The sequence below is a fragment of the Folsomia candida genome, unplaced genomic scaffold, assembly GCF_002217175.1.
Source record: "Folsomia candida strain VU population unplaced genomic scaffold, ASM221717v1 Fcan01_Sc008, whole genome shotgun sequence".
NCBI lineage: Eukaryota > Metazoa > Arthropoda > Collembola > Entomobryomorpha > Isotomidae > Folsomia > Folsomia candida.
The window spans coordinates 4,826,196-4,852,109 of record NW_019091200.1 but is presented as its reverse complement, the minus strand read 5'-3'; the positions used below and the strand labels follow the sequence as shown (position 1 = coordinate 4,852,109).

Sequence of the window (25,914 nt, the reverse complement as noted above, 5' to 3'; positions counted from 1 at the left end):
ATTTCGAGGCATTTAAACTGGCGGAGAGAAAGCTGGATTGTGTAAGTGGCAGTGTTGCAATAATTGTGTGAAATGGGGTGGGTAAAATGGGAGAAATTGGATTATTTTTCTGAAAATGAGATCAATTTTTTTCAAAACCACTAATTTCGCTATTATTTTGATTTATCCGAATAAATTGTTTAAAAAATGATGTATAACTTTTTGGAAAATCTATATTTTTTATAGCAAACATTGGTCGATTAAATTCTTAAAAAAATATACGGGTCACAATTGTGCTATTAAATTGAATAAATTCATAATTCTGCCGCATGCGGAAGAATTGACAAAATTAAAGTGATACGTAAATTTTTTCAAAATGCAGATACATTACGATTCGTTTCCGATTATGATTGAAAACCTCGTCAACCTTTTGAATTATTAATTCAATAAATTCTTACATTTACATTTTCGACTTCATAATCAAACAAATGTTGCGCGTGAAAAATTAATTTTTTAAGATAATCCCTTTTCCATTATAATGTCAAGCGAAAGTTGGATTTCTCGTTTTTTAGAGAGGTCAATTTATGTCCAAAAAGGTTGGTGAAATTAGCGGCCTGAGAGCTTTGTTGTCTTCAATTTCTACTATTTTTTGGATTTCACAATACAACAATTTCCATAATTTTTCACACTTTTTATATTTCACCCAGTTTTCCCCGCACAAAGTGTACGTATTTCGTGCAGCAACGAATAAGCAAAGTTTTCTTTGTATTGAAGCCGTAATGTGATGGGTGGTATGATCATGAACCCAATTTCAAACACATTTTCTTTTTTTCTCTCTAAAATATAAACAGAATGTTTCCACACTTTCGGGGTGGCAAAGGAATTCTCGTCTTGACGCGTAGTGTTTGGCTTGTTAGGGAGTTAAATTTATGTTACTGCTGTTGTTCTTAACGGATTTGTGGATAATGTAAATAAATAAAAATGAAAGAAAGAAAAATATGTGCAGATTTTTAAGATGCTATATTATGTTATTGAAAAAACAGATTTGCAATTTAATTTTTTCTTCATTGTTTTAAACAACAAATAATTTAGTGAGAATGACGCACGATTGATTAATAATAAATTATTTACTGGTTTAAATCCGACGTGGGTAAATATTCGGAATAATTTTTTTGATTAAGGCTGTTATGTGTATTTATAAATCAGTTGCTTGTACGAAATTTTAATTAATTGCATCATAATACATATGTAAACTCCAATTTCTGAAAACAATCTGAAAAAATTTCGTAAGAAATTCTAAGAATTCCTTTTGAAATATTTCTAAACATAATCTGGGTTCTACTATCACTTTATTTTATTTTTTATCTAAATCTACATCGGTTTTAAACTCCAGCAAAAATCGTGCTAAAAATATTACCTAAATGTTAATAGGTAATTTAAAAAACTTACACATTTACAAACATCCGAGTAACTTTCATCAGTCACAAATTCACGAATTTTCTCTCCATACGAGTCCCTCTAGGAGAAAGTCAGTCCTTCTAAAATCGAAAATTTCCATGCAGTAAAAATAAAAAGAGAGAAAATGACATATGGTTTCTACATTATTTTATGAAAATCATGTCTCTCGCACCCATTTTCATCACACGCCATCATGCACCCACCCTCGGCTCAATTTCCGAGATATAAACTTTCCCTCAGATTTCTCACATTGTCGAGAAACAAATGAATTTCGTGAAACCTAAGCTCTTAACCGTTTCTCGTTTGACGGGGCCATTTGTCGTGAAAATTGGTTCTCATATTTCTCAATCAGAAACAGATCCTCATTTTTCCCGTGCTCATTTTTTCTCCTTCTTACATATTTATTCCCCACCCTCTAAATAATTTGGGAGAAAAATTGTCCCCAGGACGAGGTAGTTCTACTCTGGGCATGGCAATGCGGAGAAAATTAGCCTTATGGTTGCAATGATTTGGAAAAAATTAAGAAAATTCTCTCTGGAAAATTCATTTCTTAAATTCTAATTTTGTAGCATTTGCTAATGTCATGTAAATATAAAAATTAAACTAATGTTTCATGCACCGCTTTCTACGATTGTATCAAATTTTAGCAATTCACGATGTCAATTTTTGCAACTCGATAAACTGTATAAGTTTAGCAAATATTTTCTTTATATATTTTTCTCGTAAATTACGTTTAAAGAGACGTTTCAATGTGTAAATCGACAATAAATCAATTTGTACTCTGATTTTTTAAATCTTAATTTTTATAAACTTGTCGCAATATTTGTACCTTAATTACAGCTTGATCGGTTACAAACGTCAAAACGAACTGGCTTAAATACGGATTTTCTTCATAATTCAAATCTTGTCCTCACTTTCACTAATATATTTTTTAAATTATTATAATTAATTTCCCAAGAATGCAAGTACTACTTTTCCACCCTAAAATTTGTTCAGAGTTACTTTCGTTAGTCATCAAAAGTGCTGTATAGTAAAAATCTCACAAGTTAAATTTCCCAAGTTTGACGTCAATAGTATAAAATTAATAAGATCGGAATTAAATGTATGATCCAAGATCTGTTCAAGGGGCTGTTAGCGTCCGCATGTGAGATCTTGAAGGGAAATGTGAGATGCAAATCGAAATCAATAATGGATACGCTTCACAAAAGAAAAAAGTGGACAATGGAGGAGAATCATCCCTGAATAAGTATAGTGACCATCTGCATTAATTCTCATCGTGTCCGGGGTGGGCAGCCATGTACGCACATAAAAAATAAATCCTACCAGGAAAAGGACATGATCTCGGGCGATAAATAAATCCGGATCGGCCAGTGCAATCTAGTTGACACTGGAGGCGACCAGGGTTCACAAAGTACCTTGGTGTTAAAATGTCTTTTATTTTATACAGGGCGTTAAAAATAAATAAATTTCGATTAATTCGTATTTTTAAAGAGATATGTGTTTAATCCGTATTTTTTTAGAAATCTAAATTAAGTTTTAACTGGAAACTTGATACTACTTTTTAGTAGGTGTGCAATATTTTAACATCGTAGTTCCGTATTTAAGATATAATGTACAGTTGCAAATTGGAAACGAGGAAGCTCGTGAGGTATCTACTGTACTCTGTCGCTATTAAACGGCTTAAAAATTTATATTCAGCGTTTAACCCATACTACCACACTGACTTTTCCGGAAACATGCGACAAATTTTAATTTCCCAGAAACTATAATTACCATTAGGTGGAAAATTATTAAAAAGCTGTTATAGGACCTCACTCTTTTTGGTCTTCTGTCGCTAAGAATTTTTTACCATCATTATTTTGACCATGTGAACCCTGAAGGGGAACAGAAATGAAAATCCTGTAAGTAAAATATAAGCTGTATGATGGAATGTACGTAAAGAATGTGGTCGTTTTTGTGGGTAGTACTTAAGTAAAGGGTTAATGTATTTTCTTATACTGATTAGAAAAATATGGGTCACCTGAGGGGCAAAGGGATACATTTTTCAGGAAATATATCACATATTTCTAAAACCCAGTCGTACTTTATGTACGGTCCGTAAGGTGGTAACAGCCTTTCGAACAGACAGATAATCGTGGGCGAGGGTGTGAGAAAGTGCCAACTCAATCTGCTATCCGACTTACTGCGAGGAGGATTGTGATCTTGGTGATAATCGCACGTGTGGATATGTGTGTGACCTTATCATTGTCATGTCCGGCCTTCTTATCAGCTTTGCTTGGCATGGTTAAAATTTAATGCTCCAAAATTCATTATTTGATGTAAAATTGATGAGCATTAAAAAAATCATAATCTTGTACAAGTATTACCCAGATGCACATAGAAATATGAAAATTTGGTTGGAAATTTTGATTTGGAATTTATATTTGTCTTTATAAAATTTATGTTTAATTTTTATCGGTAATTTATTTATCAGTTTTACAAATTTGTCGCCATTTTTTCGTTGATTCAATTTTAGTCAACTTGAGACATTGCGACGTCGATTTTCAATTTTACTTGTAATCGAAGAAAGACTTAAGATTAAAATTAGATTAGCGCACGAGGAAATTGTTGCCGAATATTTATTTTGAATTTTAATTTGTATTCCTCTAAATTGCAGCACAGACAAATATGCACAAATAAAATATTTGCACATATTAAGTAAAAATATTTTTCCAAGAAATAAATCTTCTCTCAATTTCTCTAAAATTTCTGCTTCTATATCTGCTTCCTTCTCTTTTAAAACCTTGTTCTTTCACCAAATGACAAAGCATTCAAAAAGATTTTGTTTTCTCTTTCCTTTGATTTTAAAATGATACAAGTTTGAAAATTTCTTGATTTGGAAAAAATAAAGTTTGCAAAAAATATTTGTCTTGATAAAATTGATGTTGTATTGTTATCCCTAATTTATTTTGTAGTTGTCCATTAGTGCAAATTTGTTGCAATTTTGTCATTGACACAAATATTAAATTTTAGTCTAATTGAGAGACCGTGACGTCGATTTTAAATTTTAAGTGTAATGAATTATTCATTAAGACCCGAAGGTGGTTCGTTCTGGAAATAGTAGTTGAATTTCACATAATTTTGAATTTTGAATTTGTATTCCCCCAAATTGCAGCACAGACAAATATGCGCAAATGAAACGTATTGGTTCCCTAAAATTTTTGCACACATTAAAAAATATATATTTTCAGGAAATAATTTATCTCACAATTTTCCCCAAAATTTCTGATTTTACATCCGCTTCCTACTCCTTTAAAACGTTGTCCTTTCACTAAATGACAAAGGATTCGAGAAGATTTCGTTTTGCAGGGAGCGAGAAGAAGAAGGCCGATCTCCCGGGACCAGTTCCCTCATCCGTTACACGATCCGACTGTAGGGGCGGATTCCATAGCTAGATGAGCTTAAGTTAAGACGTATGACGACATTTGAACAGAACGCTGAACTGGACGCGGAATTGAATTGGTTCCCAGTTTCCACTCCACTCTCATTTTCACTCTTTTATTCTCAAATGGGAACGAGGAGCCGACATTTGGCCGACACTAACCAAAATCTGTAGCCAATTCCGGCCAAAACTTTGTCTGACTTTCCCTTGCATGCCAGATCGGCCAAAGTGTAACAACTTGCGAGGCGATGAGGAGGAGGACACTCTTAGAAATGAGGGATAATATTAGGGAACAGAGATGGAGAGGATTTACCGGGTTGGTAATATTTGATGAGAAAATGGTAATGCTACAGAATTTGGAGTGTGGTTATCTGTTTGTTACCAGTGATACATGGTGTATTATCACACACAAGAGTTTTACCAATGAGCTGGTAGTGTTACCAATGATTTGGTAGTGTTATCAATGATTTTGTGGGCTACCAATGATTTGGTAGTGTTACCAATGATTCGGTAGTGTTACTAGTGAGATAATAGTGTTTTTTAATACCAAGAGTTGTTAGTGTTACCAATGATTTGGTAGTGTTGGGTTGGTGGTGTTACCAATGAGTTGGTAGTGTTACCATTTGATTTCATTACAAAATAATTTCCTAATCATATAATTATTTTTATTCCAAATTAACACTTTATTGTTGTCACAGATTCATAAACCGTTACCAATTTGGTAATACCACTTCCCAGCCAACAATTCTTTGTGTTTTCTGGATCAATTCGGCCACAATTTTCGACCTATTCGGGACCGATTTCTTGACGATTCGTACAGAAATCCCAAAGAAATCGGTGGGAAATGTCCGCAGAATCGTACAGAATTCTTGACGATTCGTCACGACTTTTTATGCCGAACTCTGTACGAATTCTGTACGAATTCTTTCCGATTCTTTCTCGACTTCGTGACGATTTCTGATGGAAATCCTAACGAATTTTGTACGAATTCTGCCCGAAATCACTACGATTTACATTTAAATAAAAAATTAGATAGACGAGTTGCCCTTTTAAATAATTTTATTACTTTTGTGATCATAACAAAAAATAAACTAATTATTTGTAAATTAATTCTGTGATGATGGCGAGGGCAGGTTGTTGGTGACTGGCTGTTTCCTGTGAAATTAAAAGAGGTTATAAATATTTTGCACCATATATTGATAATAGCAAAAATTTCTCACTTATTTCTTTTATACACACGATCGCCGGCCTTAGTCAACTCCCTCGAGATTCCGTCATCAATTTTTGAGTGGTCAGGTGTCAAAGGGCTCATCAGAATTGCCGCACCGCCTAATAATTAAAAAATAGTAATAAATTCAAGGGAAGAAACCCTAATTATATGATTCACCCTACTTATTCATACTTACTGTGTAGGACATATTTTATATCCGCTAGCGTAGAAAACGAAAGCTTTTTCTGCATTCCTTTTAGACTATATTTGGACAATAAATCGTCGGTCATCAATTTTTTCATCATCTTGCTAATGACATCAACTTCCTCGTATCCTCTCACTCCTCCAGAGACGATGGTGATCTGAATACCCCAAAGAACAATTACCACAAGCAAAACGAGATAAAAACGGATAAAACTTGCTACAACATTTTACAAAATGAAATACTTACCAGGTCACCTTTTGCTACGTCAGACGACTTTACCATGTCATTTAGCTTTTCCAATTCGACAGTATTTGTAAGAGGAAACGTAAATTTCTGTAGTTCCATTGAAATCCGTGTATTTGAGGCAGAGCGACCTTTCCCTCCATCGAGAATTGTGTGCAGAATTTGACCTTGTTCTGCCAATGCAAGTTGAATTCCCTTGACCATCCGCAGCACTGTAATTAAAATAACCGAAGGTTTATTTAGATATTCTTTGGATAGTAGAAATAGTACAAAATTTTTAAAAAAGCTCACATTGAGTAATTTCGCAGGGATCCGTCTGAACCTCCTTCTCATTGGTGTCAATCGCTGGAGAGACGAAATACACCACGTCTTGATCTTGTGTGACAGAAGACGCCTCTCTTGACAAGTTCTCGTTCTCTTCTAGAATAACGTTGTCGTCGATAGGAATAACGCTTCCAGACTCATCAATTTCGGGTGGCGTGGGAAGAGAAACCTGTCGTTTTGATTTCGATGCCGACGTGGCGCTTCTTTGTTCTTCAAAATCCGAAGTATAGGTTGCTGCTTTCAAATTCTGCCGAGCTTCGTTGTAGCTTCCTGAAAAATTGGACAAAAATTCAATGGTTTATAAAATTATGAATGTAGTTTGGAATGTAAAATGGAATGTAAGGCAAATGACATGTGAGCTTACCGTACGCATTTCCGACGATCAGAGCTTTGCATTTTACCCACGTCTCGAAATTCGGTTCGGCATAATTTTTAACAAGTTTATTTACATTATTCGGTGGGGGTGGCCAATAACAGACTTCTCCAACCATCCACGGCTTGGCAACAACGGCAACAGCATCATTCTCTTCAGGAAATTTCACAATTTGGAATTCCATTATTTAACTACAATGTAAAAGGGGGAACACAACAGTTTTTAAATTGGATTCGTTTAAAACAACACACTTGTAATTAATCTCGGAGATAGGGATTTGTATTTCACTTGACAATTTTGACAAATCTACATTAATTGTTGAGATAAGTGAAGAATCACAAGGGTAGGTAAACGCACTTTCAAAGCCACACAATTTTCGACAGACTACCGTCACCTCTCCGGTTTTTTCTAAGAACTTTTGCGCGACTGCAAATTGTCGGTTAGCGAAACAAAATGTACCGTTATGAAGTTTTTATATTTCACAGCACTATAACTTCCGTCAGATTGGATTTTTGACAGTACTGGAACTTCTACTTTGTTCACAAAAGGCCCCTGCACTACAGAATCTTTTTCAATTAACCGCCTGTGAACTTGAGCCAAAGAACCAGATGATTTTCGAATTAATCTCTTAATTTCACCAAGTTTATTTTCATACTTGAAGGCACTAAATGTGTCTAATCCACCAAGTCGACGGACATCTGTTGCCAAATGTATTAGTCCATGAATGTTGTACGAAATATTCACTTTTCCATACAATATTTTAAATTGGCTAACAAAATAATGTAATAGAGAATCAGCATAAGTAATAAGTTGCTCTTTTTGTTTTGGTGAAGCCAAAATTCGGATTGCAAAGTTGAGACACAAAAATAATTGGTGATGTTGTTCTGGTAAATGTTTCTTCAAAGCCAAGGGACCCGTATAAAGAAGAAATGTACGTAATTCAGTTGCTTTCCACCTGTCAATTTCTGAAAGTGGTCTTTGTTTCCGGTTGAACTCTACAGGTAAACACTTGCCAACTTTTACGAGTTTTTTTGATATTTTTAAAACACTTTCGGCCCTAGACGAAATACTTTAACTTTTTCACTTGTCCACAGTTTTACCAACTTTTTTGTAACTCCTAAGCAAATCAAATGCATGTATTCATAGGGAAAACTTTCTACCATGTCGAGGGGAAGCTTTTCTAAGTCACTAATTCCATTATGATGTTTTTCTTGCACCCGTCCTCTAAAAGTGTCATTTGTTCTTAATTCGGCATCCGTTTTTAACATAACCATCCGGTTGTCAATATATTTACCCTTAACTATGCACTTTCCACAACCATAATAACCGGTATGATTTTTAATGCTTGTAATAAACGCACGAGCAGGGGCGTCACAAATAAATGCTTCTATTTGAAAATTGATTTTACGGCTATTGTAAATAATTCCATTACTAATTAGTTCGAGAGATTCTTCCACAAAATCGCGAAGATAATTATTTAAGTCGTTTGGCTTACTGCAACCTTCGTAAATTCCAATTACAAACACATCACTAACGTTTTTCACACTTCCAAGAATGGGCCAAAGCTGTTTATTTGTACTTTTGTGAATCGGAATGCCGTCAATATTAATGTGAACAACAACTGTCTCGGGGCATGAATTTGATTTGTTTAAAACTTTTATAATTCCGGCTGCAAGTCCTAAATGGCAGTATTGTCCAGGCTCAACTTGTCGAATAACGGTAGTAGTGGGCGTTTGAAGTAATGTTCTTGCTTCTGATGGCAAGTCTGAGAAACATTGATGAGTTTTTAATATTTTAAGGAGGTCGGAAATAGCTGAGTGAGTCACGTTATGTCCAGTTCCCCATTTCTGAAGTTTTATTCTAAGGTCAATGCTGTCCTCCAATAAATCTATGCAGTCACTATCAGAACTGTTGCTTTCGTCAATTAAAGGTGAAAATTCCCCAATGTCAAACTTTTCTAAGTAATTATTTTGCGCTGGCACATAATTTAGTAAATCACTATCTGCATTACTTATAATTTCACTTACTGATTCGAGTTGTAGTTTGTGATTATGAGGTGTAGATTCGTGTTGTTCTTTGCTTCTTACGTCGTTGGTTATCACAGGTTGTTGTTGGAGGGAGGATTTATTATTCAGATAACTTTCCAAATTAATGTTGTTCTTTAAAATCCTCCGTTTTTGTCTGAGGGAGAGCAGTAATAAATTGCGTGGGCTCATGGCCACTTCCAAGAACAAACTGCCGCCTTAGCTAGAATTCCTTAAGAATTCGTACAATACAATTGAGATTACCGAAATCTCCAAGAAATCGTGGCGAATTCGGGCTATCCTTCTGTCTAAATTCGATCAAGATTTTCCTTTGAGAATTCGGAGTGAAATCACAAAGAAATCGTACCGAATTTTAGTCATCTTTCGGCCTAAATTCGTTGAAGATATTTCGGTGCGAATTCGTAGTGAAATCGCATCGAATTCTTCAAGAATTCTGACAGCTTTCGAGCTCGGTGTAATTTCGACCTGTTCGTACAGAATTCTTTCAAAGAATTTTGGCCGAATTGTTGGCTGGGTTATTACCAAAAACATAACGTCTCCACAAATAGAAACAGATCAGTCAATAATTTTATCCCCAACTTTTTAAGCGTGCCTTCTCAGCCGTGGTGGAGAGAAAAGTAATGTGATTATGGAGCAGAGGGTCACATCTGTCCCATAATAACGATGACATTACCTAACATTACTAATATACGTCTTTACATATACGGTCATAGGTCATGATAGGTCAGAGTGGAATTTATACCGACAAAATTTATCTCAATTTCACTAATTTATTTGGTATGGAGTTTGTCACCCCCACACATTTTCCACACTAATCGATTCAGATCACATAATCCTTCCAGATCAGTGTCACACCGCTGACATTCAGTAGACAGCAGTTGTTCTCTCTCAGAAAGTAAAAGCTCACTTACAAAATTCGATTCAAATTCGGAACAGAGAAAGTCAAGTGAAATCAAATTGAATATATTTCACCAGTCCGGTGACAGTGCTGCTTTCTCGACACGTGGTATTTTTTTTGATAAAGTGGGTGAAATGAGGAGAATTTGATGTGCAACGATTTCACCCACTCTTTGTGACGAAAAAATTTCTGTTTCGTCCATTTTCAGAAATTTTTCCGCAACCATTTTTATAAAATTATTTGGTGAAAGTGGAAATTCAAAAAAATCAAGAAAAACTTACATGTTTTTTTGTGATTTTACTAAATTTGGCAACATTTTGAACATTACAAAAATTACGAGTCTAAATTCCATACATTTTTTGATCCACCAAAATTTAACTATACTTGCCTACATGGGAAAAATACACCTTCGTATAGTTTACAAATAGCGACATTTTTAAAATGTAGAATTGGTTGGCATTTAACGATACAAGTGTATTTTTTTTATTATGTATCACTAATTATTTTGAATTATTTGTAATTATATATCAGTAGTCTTAAAATAGAAATTTATTGCTCAGTAAAGTGACGAAATACCATTTTGAAAATGGTATTTCAGAAAGAATGGGAGTTTGTTAGCTAAATCCTTACAGTATTCACAATTTATGAAAAATACCACATCTGGCTTTTAGGCAATACAAAATTTCAAGTTTATTTCCCACAGTTTCTTCCATGTTTTTTGAACCTCGAAAAAATGCAAATCAGCCTCAACCCCCTTCCCAGGAACAATCCCCTCCCCCCACCAAAAAAACGAAAAAAAAATCTTCAAAATATAACCCACAATTACTCCCACCCACATCTCGGAAACCCTATTTATAAGTTTCCGAGAGATATCCATCCCTCCTGTTTGTCCGACACTGGAGAGAGAATGTCAATAATATAAAACCAAACCAACATATACGTAGGTGTGGTTTGGTCTGGTCTGGTGGCGCGGTCTGGTCTCGGCCATCCGCTAAACTCGGGTTTTCGGAGTAAACCCAAAACCTGTCAGGATTTGGGCTCTCTCTTTGGTCACCAAGTGTCTCTCTCCGAATTCACATTATTATTACGTTACTAAATGTCACCAGGTATGCTATACGTGCATACATACATACAATCGTATTGGTAATGGCACGTCACATATCACCGACACCCGGGTGCGTACGGACGTATGTACATAAATTCCTACCCGGGTATCACGGAGGATCTGTTTCCATTGTCCAGTGAGAATGAAAAGAGAAAGTCGATGGTTATACAAATCCAATCCACTTAATATTGATCTGCTCATCCGGCACCCAAATCCAATAATTCACTGGTCCAAGGAATTCGCTAAAGTGGAGGGGACGGATGGTCAAAATTAGTTCGGGTGGAGTGAACTTGGAGGGAATATTGACCATCGGGATGGTTGAGAGGGATGAATTTTTTTATTATGTGAAAAATTTATGGAATGATTTTTGTAACATTTGACTTTTGTAGGTATTTTATTTGGATTTATTTTTTTCCGGAATTTTGTAAATGTTAGGCGTCAAGTTTATTATTTTGTGAAATATTTTCAATACACGATAAGTTTATTTTACAGATGACTTATTCCCTTAAACTTTATAATTTATTTAAAATGATGCAATCTAGATATATCTGCGAGTGAATTCAGCTACAAATTCACAGCTCGAAAAGCTGCAAATTCACAGGTTTCAGAATTTTGTATTTTGATTTTTCTAATTTTTCTTTCTTAAAATTTTACAACAAAATGCAGCGGACCAAAAAGTAGCACATAACTTAAAATAAACATTCAGTGATAGTTGACAGCCAATTGTGACCATCAACTGTGCCTGACTGTTCGGAAGTGAAATTTTCAGCCATGTAAATTAATTTTTTTCAGAGCTGTGACATCACAGCTTTTCGTGCCTTAAAAGCCTTGAATCTGCAGCTTTTCAGAGCGGAAAATTCACCGCTGATTCCTAGACTGCAAGTAGTAATTTAAGATATTTTACAATTTGTGTTTACACTGCTTTTCTATATCGTGTAATTGTTATTTTTTTTTTATTCATCGCAATTGGCATATTACTGCGCGTGGAATAGTTGGCCAATTTAATTCAGCATTTTGCAGGCTTATGGAAATATATGTACCAAAAATCCACCACCAAATTGGTTACAAAGTTGATACTGTTGGGAAGTTCGAGTATTATCTCGTTTCATTGCTGCGACTAAATATTTTGATAAATTGAAAATCTTTTTTAACTTGAAGTTGCCTTTTGATAGATTTAAACACCGTATATAATTAATTTCTAGAAATAACTTTTAATTAAATTCAACAGATTTCTTCGTTCCATGTTGGCATCTTTTTTTTTTGCTTGTTGAAGTTTTTAAATTTAGAAAAATTATGGTGCAAATTTTTACAAAGTTTTTTCTCGCTCTACATGACGCCAATGTTTGTAACCCTGTAAACTGTGTAAAACTTATTTGCAGACGCCCTTGATCTGAACTTTACAATACACTTGTGACTTTATTGTCCTTCGTAATATTACGTGAAATTACACCAAATTTACTGCGTTACAGACATCCGAGTAAATTATCTCAAGAACGTCTTTAATTGCGCAGCTAATTATCCGCCCTTACAAGTATGTTAACTTTGTCCATATTTCACTGCATGCATAATCCTCATGAAAAACCTTCCCACAGATAATTATCACATCGTAATAAACACATTCGTATGTGCATAACGACAACCCACACATGTGGGCATTATACACATGTAATTTAAGCAGATTTCATAAAACGCATACATCCATCCATGTGAACAATGCATCCTCCAAGTGCACTCGAATAATTAATAATACATAACGAAACAAGAGAACGGACAGATTGTGAGAAAGAATCGTCTCAAAAAACAAGACTCCGACTGGTCCGACGGCTCCTCGTCTTGTATTCACACAGATATTTTATGGTTATTCGCAATACCAACAACCCTTTCAGTGTTCAATGTGCATAACGTGTAAGTAAGCGTCATGGGGATACTGTAGTAAAAACTCGTTTTTCTTACCACGCTAAATAATTCTGTGACAGACAGAATTTATTACTAACATGAGCGAAATTCTAAAATGAGCTTAATCTTAGTTTGTTACGGACAGATTGGTAGCAAATTTGAATTTCGCGGCAAGTTAATGCTATATTTTTAATTTAAATTTAAATATAAATTTACCAATTAAGTACACAATTAAATACACCAAATTAGGGACGATTGGTAAACTCATTACAGAGGGTTAGGTTTAAATTTACCACAGCGCTGGTAACAAAATTTAAATTTCCTAGGCAAACATCCGGTAACAAATTTTTTTCCAAAATTTAAAAAATTTAAGATTACGCATTAAGATTACGTATGTATATTAATTTTTTTATTACCAAATTTTTTTTATCACAAGTAACCAAGTATTCACCGATTTGCAAGTAATCACAAGTAGTTACACGTAATCATTACATTACTTATTTAGCAATCATCCGGTAACAAATCCATTTCCGAAACTTCAAAAATTTAAGATTACACAGAACCAAATTTTATCATCAAGTAACCAAATATCCCAAGATTTCCAAGTAATCGCTACACTCCTTATTTAGAGTGCCCCTTATCCATCCCTACCATTCCATCCTCCTCATTCCGCAGATGCCTATGTATCTAAACGCATAAACTATTTACTTATTCGCAATCGCATAACCAATACGACATAACGTTTACTTACTTACGTTCATAGTAAGAAGATTAGTCACGTTATGTCGTTCATCTCATCGTAGTTCCCTCTCCCTCTCTTAAAGCAGATGCAGTTTCGCGTCTTCTAAAAAAGTAGAATGACGAGACTACTAGACGACACCATTCAACATTCACCGTACATCAAACCAAACCACATGTTGAATAATAACGTTAGGCAAAAATGTGTGTGATTTTATTGAGGTGAACTTCGATGCTCAAGCAAAGCGAGAAGGGCAGCATTATTTCATTTCATTCCATTCTTCCGTGTAAACGAGCCACAAAATAAGCAGTGACACGATGTGAGCTAAATAATTGTACATAATTTACTGACTAAATTAAATAATTTAAACCTAAAACTTAAAATTTGGAAAATTATTCCAGCTTCGGAAATATTTCTCAGAATTTCGTCACCCCAAATAAACGTCCACATATTTACTGAGCATCACCGGATGACAGGAAGTGAGTGATACACACACACTCATGAAGAAAAGCTCACCACAGAATTTCGTCAAGTCTGTAATAAGTAAACGTATGTAATTTATATATGTATGTTTTATGTGCGTCATGAAAAAGTATCATGAGGCAGCATCACACGATACAAATTATTATTGTACTAACCGCAACGTTATAATGACAAGAAATAAATACATAGGGCAAGTAAAATAGTTAATAAATAAGTGAAATATTTTTCCTTGTGTGGAGTGGAAGTAATTTTATTAGGAAGGAAAATTAAGACGTTTTAATATTTTGTATGAATCAAGACTGGGCTGGATATTTTAGTAAATTAAAGTATTTACATATATGTAGAAATTCAGACGTGTTTCGTGAAAGGTTTAGGAGTTTTTAGTCTGGGAATTTTACATAGTAGGAAACCAAATATTGAAGGAATTTCATTTAAAGAAATTTGTATTTTTTTGAATAAGTTTTATTCAGATTTGGAAAAAATTTTGTCATACATTTGATAATTTTGCAGATTTTGCTAGATATCGGCATTGTTTTTTTGTCTTTATTAATTCGAGTAATTAGTAATTTGCTTTTATAACAATTAATAATTTATCAAAATTTTACTATTAAAAAATTAATTAATTTCTTTATATTCCCAAAATACATTAATTTTGCGATTAAATTATAATCAAAGAATTTTGTTTTAATCCAACTAATTTAATTAGTTCCTAAGTTAAATTAATTACAATACGTAAATTAGCCTTATCTTAAGTATATAAATGCATATTTATTATCCACCCTCCCTTTCCACGCCTTGCCTCTTCCTGCTCCTGTTTGAAATCGTGATTTTGCTAATCTCGCCTTCACACGGGAGAGTGTTTGGGTCAGCATGCGAGAAGAATACAGACTGCAAAGACACCAAATGGTGCAATCAAGAGACGAAAATGTGCGACTGTTTAGAACTGAAATTTCCAGGAGTTTCCACAATTCAGGTTTTTCACTCGGTGAAACGAGCCTGCTTCAGTCCAGAGGGGAGTTTGTGCTTTCTCCAGAAAAGGGACATTTTTCAGGTGAGTGTGCACCATTTTTTGATTAATGCAATCATTAGTAAAGAATTTTTTTAATGCATGATAAGAAAGTAAGTAGTTCATCAAGTGTTTGCAACGAGGTAAATTATTTTCATAATTTTACAAGCGTTTCGGTAAGATTACGAAGAAAACTAGGCTATTTAAATGTAGAAGGCTTCATCCTTCCAAATTTGAATTGAGTTTATAGAAGGTGATTTGTGCAGAATTTTACTACGCCACCAATTTTGAAAAAAATACCTGAATAATAAACAAAAATAATAAATAATGAAATGACTATTTATCGTCGTTCCATCCTATCAATCAGACCTCAGAATTTCAATATTTCAAAAAAATATTCAATGCCAGATGTGTTTTTAACGATATATTTACGGTCAATTCGGGTCCTTAGGTGGCTATTTTTCAAAATAAAAAAATTTACCAGTTTTTCACACATTTTCTGGAATCCATTTGTGGAAAATTTTCCCATATTGTAAACAAATTTGACACACTGCAAATAATCTGATAATAAACATTACCGAAAAGCACAAGTATATGACTCTAGCAAAGTTGTAATGATAGGTTGTACCGTGTGATAATGGCTTGGTAATAAAGTTATACCATTATGGTAACGAATTTCTACTACCTGGTAAAATATTAGTACCAAATTTATTACCGAGAAATCATTACCTACCGGATTATTTAGAGTGCATTATTTCCACCCGTTCTGTGCTCGACACTCAATCAATCCATCAATTTTTTTATCCAACAGTTAAACTGCGTCCCCCACGCGGAATGTCACCGTGCCCCCCAAGTTGACCACCTGTCTGCCCATTTCGGCCTTTGTACCTGTTCTCCAGGCTACGTCCGGGATGAGATACATCTCTGTGAAGAAGAAGAGGAAAAGAAAGTCGTCGACTTAGAACTCGGTAACATTTTCTCGTCACGATTTAACGGCCGAGTCGGCCTACCAGCGGAAGCGGAAGGGAACCCGGTCCCACCTCGCGCCGAGAAGGTGAAAGATGACCAGGAAAATGAAAACAGAAAATTCTGGATATCCGAAGCAAAACGGAATAAAATTATCAAATCAGACTCTTCCTCTGGGAGGGTGGCGTTAAGCGGTGTAAACTTTGCAATTTTTACGACACTGGGAATCTTGTGGAGGCTCAATTTTTGTAGGATTTTTTAAATGATGGGTCAGACTTCGAGGAGATAAGTTTTAAGTGATATGAAAACAATGCTTTAATTTTATAAGATTTTAAACGCCTAGAAAAATACGTACGCAATTTACGTAATTTTTGAACGGAAAATAAACTAATTAAAAATCGACTTTATTTGTTGTTTACTTATTTTTGACCAACTATTCTTTCAAGCATTGAATATAATTTATTCATGCACCTAAATCCTTAAAAGAAAGACAAAATGGTGCTCTTTTTGCTTTTGTTATTGAGAATTTCAATACAAAATTTTGAATTTATTTACCCAATTTATTTTTAGAAAATTTAATGCATAGATAATTCATAATTGTACGTTGTACATACTATGTGAATTTTCCTTTCACCCGGCTCAAGTTTTCTATGAATGTTGTCTGCTGGATCACGGATTCCGAATATATGCAGATATTTGATCGTTAAAGGAAGAGAGCTATCAGACAAGGTTAAATCATCTTTGTAACACATTGAAAGAAACTTGTGTTTGACTTTCTAAATCAAATTTAACCGAAATTTATTATGTACCTACGTGGCTTTAAAAATTCCATTCACCTTTGAGCATCTCATTTCTTTCAAAAAATTTCCATATTTTACTAAATTAATTTTTTAGATCTCAAAATCCTTAAATTTTGTGCAGCTTAAAAAACATGAAAACACAAAAAATGCACAAAAAACACAGAGTTGGGAACCCTACCTCAATTTGTGTCTAATTGGAGTCATCCCTCTGGGACTCTGGGAAAGGGAAGCGGAACAAAATAACTAGAGATGTTTTCTATTTGTTTCATTCATACTTTTTTCAAGATCAGTTTTCTCTCCAATTTTCTTACGCAATCGCAAAAAATTTTAAAATGGATCCTTCTGTGTAGCAGGTGTAAAAAAAAGTTTATTTGTGGCAGTTTTGAAGCATAAAATTGGAACATAATGGTATAAGTAAAATTTAATGATATCGAATCCGCCAGTTTTTTTGTAAATAAAGTATAATTCAAGGTCATTCCTGCCTGTACGAAGCATTTTTGGTTAACTTTACATATAATTAATTACTTTAGTTTACAATAACATTCCAAAATTTTGAGAATCGAGAAAATAGAACTTAGGTGTCGATATATAAAATTTGTAAGAAAAAATATTTCCAGAAAGATGAACAAGATTGAGCGTCAGGCTTGTCGAATAAGAAATACGTAGATACTTCTTAAATATGATTCATTTTATTTATAATTTATTGTAGAAAACAAAGTTTCTGAAACATTGATAATAACTCAGCTAAACTCACTTTCTTTATTGTAACAATACTAACACTTCTACCAATCACCATTATTCTTTAATTAAGATATAGATAAAGGTTGAGCATTACAATGATTTTGTTCATGCAATTTTTTAAAATAAAAATTCGAAAATGCATACGTAATATTTCTGATACATTCCCCCAAATATTTTTTATATTGACAGCTTTGTATAAAAATTAACGATATTTTTTAAAACTTCAAATAAATGGGTGTAATTTTGCCTTAGAATCGTAAATTAGCGCTTAATCAAGTAGCCACTGGTTTCTTTTCGGAGAACATTTCTTTCTCATAAAGTTGTCCCATTGTCGAATAAATTTGACCCCGACCCATCTCAGCCCCAAGGCGGCGTAACAACCCTCATGTGCCGTTCGGAAGTCGATATCGCCATTCGTGTGGGCCCCGTACCTGAAAAAACCCATGAGCTCAAATTGTTCCTTATTTTCAAAAATTTGACGATTCCTTTTCTAGTCTCTTTTTCTAAGTCTCTTTAGAAAGCTTTCTAAGCTCATATTAAAAGTCTCAATTCGTTCGAATCTGAGAGGTTACTTGGTTTTTGGAAAATAATATTTAATAATCTGCCAGTGAACCTTTCAGATTTTTTTTCAGACCATTAATATTGCTTGTACCAAACCACCACATGTCGGTAACAATTTCTTAACAATGCCTATAAATTTTTCGCAATATTGCAAATATTAACTAACCAGAATAGCATGCTCCCAGCGGCGGCTTTTGCACTAAATCCCAAACTAGGAAATGCTGTTCCTCCACCAATCTCAACATCGGTCATCTGCATATTCATTAAGTTTTTGAAATTAGAAAGTCTGTGCTAAAAACTCATTCCTGCAGATAATTATTTGCATACATAAATTATAGTTGACGCGAGTCTGTGACCTCTAATAGCCATCAACTCGTCGTTGTGACCGTACAAATGATCAACGTGGATTCCGACCGGATTACCGTGAATATAGGAATTGACGACAAATGGGTCAGACCCATTTCCTCGAATGTTTAAACCAGTTAACATTTCCATCTTTTTTATCAGATCCATTCCCACTTGCTCGTCTGTAAATCCTAAAAATTGTAGAAAATCAAATTATTACCGGCTTGGTAATAATTTATTATCGGATTAAAGATGGTTTGTTTCCAATGTGCTTGCATAAGGTCACATTAAATGACGCGTTGATGTACCAGTGATTTTTCATCTCACCCTACCCCTAATCAAGGCCTTAACATGGAAATTTCTAAAAATTCTTATAATTCACTTGCCGTTTTTATAATAAATTTCCGCAAGAATGAATTAACTATTTTTTCAAAACGCTTTGTAGTCCCAAAAATTAACTTTAGATTTAAATATGAAAATTAATCTTAGACTTTTAGTAACAAAAGTTGCATTTGTCACGAACGAAACTCATAAACTTTAATCGATTTTGACCCCCAATAAAAACCATCCGGTAAAAAACTGTTTACCAACTCCGGTAAAATCATTACACTATTACCACCCGGAAACAAATCGCTACCACAATTGACTTACTGACTTTATTCGGCGATGGATGTATCCTGTGCGTAACGCCATTTCGCGGGCTTATCGACTTCTGCACCGCTTTCTCCAAAGGCGTCCCACTCTTTTCTAATCTCAAGGAGCTTTTTGGCACGGTTGAATTTACGATCGAAAGTGAAACCGTTGTTCCCCACGTGTACTCGAAAAATTCGGTCGGAATAGCTTTGTGCAATAAAACCACGTACGGATCCCAGCTCAAAATTTCTAGTTTTACCGAGTTAATTTTGAAGTAGGGATGCTTTTTGGTGTCAAAGGTGCAAAACAAATGCTTCCGATCGCATTCAGTCTATATAAAAAATTTGATAGGTTTAGGACAATCTTGTTTCATAATTTTGAATTTTTTTCAAATCTGTTAAATCACATTTACTTATCACATTTGTCATCATTTTTTATTAATCTGGTAATCATTCTTTTCCGCTAGATTCCGGAAGATTAGCCAAATTGCAATTTAAAAATTTGTAGGTTTAACGCCAGTAATAATAATCTTGGGATCATATCGCAATTAAAAATACGTAAAGGTGCCATCAATTTTTTGAGACACTGTATATGCGAGAAATATTATCTGGGAACAAATAATAATAACCTTCCAAAAGTCTTCATAATCTAATTAATTATAAAACCCTGGAAATTTAAAAAGTGTTATTACTATTGGCGTCAAACATTGGCATAAAATTTTTGCGAACAGAATCATTATGAAATTGGTAACAGAACAATAGAACGTGAAAACAGTTGTCAATATATTTGCATCTTATTTGCAACAAACCGTGATCGTTTTTTAACATTGCAATTATTAAGTAGCTTCAGCTACTTTATGCGAAGACTTTGTCCGTCCGTCTGTCTGTCTGTCTGTCTGTCTGTCTGTCTGTCCGTCAGCAGGATAACGAGAGAACGGATCAAGATAATCGAAATCGGTTTGCGGCATCATACATAGGACCCCAGGGGGGATGCTATCAACTTTTGGGGACAATCGGACCACACCCCTTGGCGCCAGGGGGTGTGGTTGGGGCAAAATGAGATTTTTAAAAAAATTGAATCTATGGATGAAATAAAGTCAAATTTTGTGATCCCCTGTTGTGCCACACCCCCTGGCGCCCATGGGGTGTGGTTGGGGCAAAATGAGATTTTACTCAAAAATGAATCTATGGATGAAATACAGTGAAATTAAGTGTTCCCGCGATGTCGTGGGAGTGGTTGGGGTGAAGTGAGTCTGAAGCTACTTCCTTATGTGCGTTTACGACGGTTTATTTAATTTAGTGCTGTTTGAATTTCTACCGGTCAAAATCACGTGCTTATTTGATTAACATTTGAAGGTGGCCAAAATTTAATTCAAACTTATCCCCACTACTTAAAATAAGTGCAATATTCGGAGATAAAATCAAATTAAGATCACACATTTTGTTAAAAATCTCTTAAAATTTCATCACTTACCACGAAATCCCGCCCATTGCAGACATTTAGCAAATTATAGTAGGTAATTTCACTCTCATAGCTTTCATGTCCGGGTAGTCGTATCCCATGATAAAGATCCATCTTAACATCCCGCATGGTTCGGGAGAATAAATTATTTGCCAATTTCTCCTCAAAGTAAAATAAACCTTTGGATAAGTGCGTATCGTAGTCGGAGTCGTGTTGCTGAATTAACGCGGCAATATTTTTGGTGACGTTATCCACAAAATTTTTCTCGGGTAGTTTCATACTTATAACGATCCAAAACCAGGGCAGAGCTAGCGTGTACATTTTCTTGGTCATGGCGTAATTTCCAATTTCTAGGGCATGATTTGCATCGAGAGGGACGCCCGTGTCGGTAGTGAAAATTTTACCGGTGACCAACTGTTGGTAGAAGAAGTAAAATTACAAGTATGTTTGACTACGGTGGTAATAATATCAATGTTACCGGGTGGCAATGAAATATACATATGACTAAATCGATAAGGTTTTCAGGAGTTAAAATTTATTTGGAAAAATCTAAAAAAATAACCAAAATTTACCAAATCGGTAAAAAATCTTGTAAGAATGAAAACTCTAGAGAATCTAAGAAATGACCAAACCGTACCAAATAATCGGTGAAAACTCATTACCAACGCGTAAATTTTACAATTAATTTAATCTAAAAAATTGCAAACCCATAATTTACTTACACCAACGGGTTTCAAGTCATAAAACTGTTGAAGGTTTAGCAGCGATTCTATTGCTTCGTAGTGATCGTCTAAACTTGGAAGTGCGATTGATCCCAAGACTTCCTTTATTTTTTGGAGCAGATCTAATTAATATTTTAATGACGCATTATTTATATTGATTTTAAAATGACCTAGTTTGATTAAAAAGTACCAAAATCTGTCAATTTTTCTCGGAGTGGTTGCAACATTGTGACAAATCGATTCGTCATTCGAATCAGGGCGATTGGATTTTTCACGACTTCCATCGCCTTAAACCAATCGATTTTACGTTTCGTGCTGGACAATACTTTTCCAGAGGTTTTGTTAAAATCTTCCAAATATCTGGGGTGATAAGTGTATCATTATTAAGGCAATTCACGCAGGATTTGGTAACTTTGTAAAATTCGTAAACTTTGCAAACTTTTGCAAACTTTTGCCAAATATTTTTAAAGAAAATTCGCTAATAATTTTTTTAAGTTTACTCAGGACTCAGGGCGTCTTTTTATTTTATAAAAATTTGTAAAAATTATTTTACAAAGTTTACGGGTTTTACAAAGACGATGGCTTGAATTGCCTCATTAATATCAAACTGACACAAATTTTTAGCAAATAATTTTAAAATTTCCGGATTTCATTACCCGATGATAAGTTTCCTTGCTGCATATTTTTTGAAATCCTTCTTCATAGAAAATTCTTCAAATAACTTGATCAACCCGATTTCCGCTTTTGCTAAATGGATCAAATATCCAGGGGTTAACGCAACATCTAAATGAACTTCGCTTTCGCTTCCGGTTTCACTTGAAAAGGCAACAATTAACGATACTGATAAAAACCATGTGATTTTAGGAAACATTTTGAAACCAGTGAAAAATGAATATTTCCACTTGGAAAGCTACTAAAATGTCGACTCTTCGAGATAAAATGAAAGTTTTCTAAAAATGAAGGTTTCCATTGTTCGTAAATGAATAATTAATTAACAATGACATTTGTTGACGGAAATAGTTGCATTTTTTCTTGTTGCATAAACATTTATTTGTATAATAGACTTACTGTTCAGTCGATATTAATAGGCACAAAAAAATCTGATAGGTTTTCTGGCAGATTATTTTATATTTCAATAATTAGCGACCAAATAACCTCTCATAGAAATTTTTTCAAGGAGTTGAGACTATTTATATTGGTTGAAAAGTAATACCCCACTCATGTAAAAATTTAGGTTCACTCAGATATTTGTAACCCAGTAAACTGTGTAACTTTTATAAAATTGTGTCACAAACCTTTACTAAAAATACCCATCCTTGATCTGGGTGAATATATTTGCGATAAATACGTACATTTGTAGCCTGATTTTCCATCATAATTTTTCTGGCTCAAACTTTCTATAAGTTTATGGATTTTTACAGAGTTACAAATATCCGAGTAAAAGTTTGCCATTCTAAATAAATATTAGCGTCAGTTAATCTCACATCATGGGACGACGACTTTCTCCGACAAAAACATTACGTTAAATCCATTCCTGTCCTATTTTGGAGTTGTACCCAGCCCAGCAGGGAGTGAAATGAAATGGTGATGACATTTGTGAGAAGGACGTGACACCGACACTTTACTCTGTCGTCATTTCACCCTCATGCGGATATAATGCACATAAAGCACCGTACATAAAGAGTGTGCTGCATTTTCGTAGAATTTCGTCACTTTCCATCCTGACAAAGGAGGTCTCCCAACGTTTTCTCATAGATTTTGACCCAAATTAGTGTCAATCGATAACAAATTTAATAAATATGAAATTTGCAAAAGGCACGATCTCCCTTCGCCCGATTTGGCGAAGACATTTGCATCCGAAGAAGAGAAAACGCTCCTTAATTACGACAAATTTTAAACTTTCCAAATTTACCGCGCGTTTTATCCTTTTCGGATGCAAATATCTTCGACAAATCTGCACATTGGCAGATCGTGTCAAATTTCATACTTATTAAATTTTGTAATTGATTGACACTTGCTCGTTGAGTAAACGTTGGGAGACATTGTGAGTGATTTCGTCATAATTATCTTACAGAAATTATGTACAGAATGGCTTGACCCACATGCTTCATGCACGGTCCCTATTTTTCTGTCTGGCTTGGACGTGTCATCGTCAGTATCTTCATGATCATCTCTTCCATCCACTTTGTGACTTTGAAGTTACAGTAAAACACTAACTGAAAACATATACATTTCCAAATTTCTGGTGACACTTACGTACAAAAATCGAGAGAAACTTCTGTTACACTATAACCTCGATAAAATTTTGTAACAAGTTATTATGTATTCAATCTTACATACAAGGATGTATGTAAGATTGAATACTTCTTATAAATGTTTAGCGTGTTTGGAAATAAGAAGAGTGCAAAATTTGTTAGTAAGTTGGTTACCGGATTAATAAGCGAAAACTTACAATTATGTAGGAAACTAGTGACAAATTTTTGGTAACAAGTTGTTTCCACTCGGTAAACAAGCGATAACAATCGTTTGCGTTATGTGGATATACCTCTCTGAAACATCTCGCAAATTATTTAGAGTGCACATATATAGCTCAATATGTAGTGCTGCATTTACAAAGCAGTTGATCTAATTCATTTTGGTAAAAAACAGCTTATCATTTAGTAATACAGTATTACCAAACTGGTAAAACCAATATGTTGATAAAAATTTCTAAGAGTGCACTTACATAAAAAAAGCAGAAAAGTCAGACTAGGACGATTCGGGTGGAGAAAGATCAAGAGAAAGAAAGAATAAAGTATATATATTCGGAATCCTCTCACCGAGACCTTTCCAACGATACCTCACTTGATAATAAATCCCAATTACAGTTTCGAAAAATTAATTTTAAAATAAAATGAAAATTGTACGAGTTGAACGCCAAATGACTAGTGAAAATGTTGAATATTATTGAAATCTAAACCTCGCTCTTACCCCTCCTTAACGGTAGTAAAAGTTTACAATTTTTTTAAATGTACTTTTAAATAATCAGTCAACTTTTCAATGTTTAATAAAAATCGAACCAACAATTTTGAATTTTACCCTTAATTAAACTAGTTAGTGATAGAAATGTCATGCATATTTTTCAATAAATTCAGACAATGTTACAATGAATTTTTATTTAACTTCGTGCAAAAACTACGAATTGAAATGTGTTTATGCAGTTGACTCGAACGTATCAAAATACTAACGAGTTTCTTCACTATTTCAAAAGATTTTGTAACTATGCCAATTTTGTATCGTCTCTATCATCAATCGTGCTTTTACACATATTCGCCCAATTATTTGGTCCAGTGTCCGTTATAATGAGACGGGTGATGACGTCCGTACCGTCAACTGGACTCCACTTCAGTAATTGACTGATCGATTCATCTCTCGTCAAATAAGGAAGATCACAGAAATTCTAAAAATGTTTTCGGAGTCTATCCACACGTCGGCGGAAGCATGCATGCATCAGCACAAATGAAAATAAGGCCAGACTTTCTCTAGCCGTATTTTTATCAATGCATAAATGATGATTGTCTCAGCCAAGCTATGGATAAACTTTAAACTTTACTTGAAAAATCATCTGAATTGGAATTGGCACAAATTTTAAAATAAAATGCAAAATGTAAAATTACTATTTAACAATTATCAAATATTGGTAATCTGTCCTAGATAATCCACTCCAGCTAAAATTCTATACAACTTTTGCATCTACTTTCCAATGGTCATGAAAAACTAAGCACATTTGACAAATTTAATGTACGTCATCTTCGTTCATTTCATATTAATTTTCTGAGTTGGATTGTTTCTAAGAATTTTCCCATGTGGATATCACAGTCAAAATTAACTGATACTAAATTTATATAATTTTCATTCCGTCGTTAAAATTGGAATTTTTAGTCAAACCAATATTTCCCATATTGCTCATATCTTTATTATTACACTTTCTTTCTTGCCATAAACAATAATAAATCATTTTTCAAATATCTATTAGCAGGAAAAAAAGTAATAAAATCTTTCACTTTTTTTCATTCGTGACGACAACAAAGTCACAAAGCAGACAATTCACTCCTCTTTTGTTGATCGTGTCACAAGGATGAAAGTTTAAGAGAGAAGAGAGAGAAGGTGGCATTCAAATAATTTGACGCCTCATTACGCCCAACATTTAATGACATTTTAAATAAAAGGGTGCCCGGGTGAAATTAAGGAAATATCCGATTTTTCTTCATTCATTGTTACTCAGCAGATTGAACAAAATTACATTTTCATCGTTACGTCG

The 25,914-nt window shown here is 34.2% G+C and overlaps 3 protein-coding genes across 3 annotated transcripts; 1 reads left to right on the top strand and 2 right to left on the bottom strand.

Moving 5' to 3' along the window:
* Positions 1–5,902: 5,902 nt before the first annotated feature.
* Positions 5,903–7,477, bottom strand: LOC110853561. Its single transcript, XM_022101846.2, has 6 exons — positions 7,205–7,477; positions 6,808–7,110; positions 6,520–6,728; positions 6,265–6,430; positions 6,079–6,187; positions 5,903–6,013 (listed from the first exon to the last, which is right to left on the bottom strand). Exons 1-6 carry the CDS (start codon positions 7,395–7,397, stop codon positions 5,965–5,967), a joined length of 1,029 nt encoding a protein of 342 aa, XP_021957538.2. The 5' UTR covers positions 7,398–7,477; the 3' UTR covers positions 5,903–5,964.
* A 7,530-nt stretch (positions 7,478–15,007) lies between these two features.
* LOC110853325 lies at positions 15,008–16,753 on the top strand. The gene is made up of 2 exons (XM_022101579.2): positions 15,008–15,430; positions 16,197–16,753. The coding sequence occupies exons 1-2, from the start codon at positions 15,140–15,142 to the stop codon at positions 16,611–16,613; spliced, it is 708 nt and encodes a 235-aa protein (XP_021957271.1). The 5' UTR covers positions 15,008–15,139; the 3' UTR covers positions 16,614–16,753.
* Positions 16,754–18,160: 1,407 nt separating this feature from the next.
* On the bottom strand, positions 18,161–22,485 carry LOC110853560 (prolyl 4-hydroxylase subunit alpha-3). The gene is made up of 8 exons (XM_022101845.1): positions 22,271–22,485; positions 21,805–21,974; positions 21,615–21,736; positions 20,905–21,306; positions 19,450–19,762; positions 18,781–18,989; positions 18,620–18,705; positions 18,161–18,323 (listed from the first exon to the last, which is right to left on the bottom strand). The coding sequence occupies exons 1-8, from the start codon at positions 22,483–22,485 to the stop codon at positions 18,161–18,163; spliced, it is 1,680 nt and encodes a 559-aa protein (XP_021957537.1).
* Positions 22,486–25,914: the final 3,429 nt, after the last annotated feature.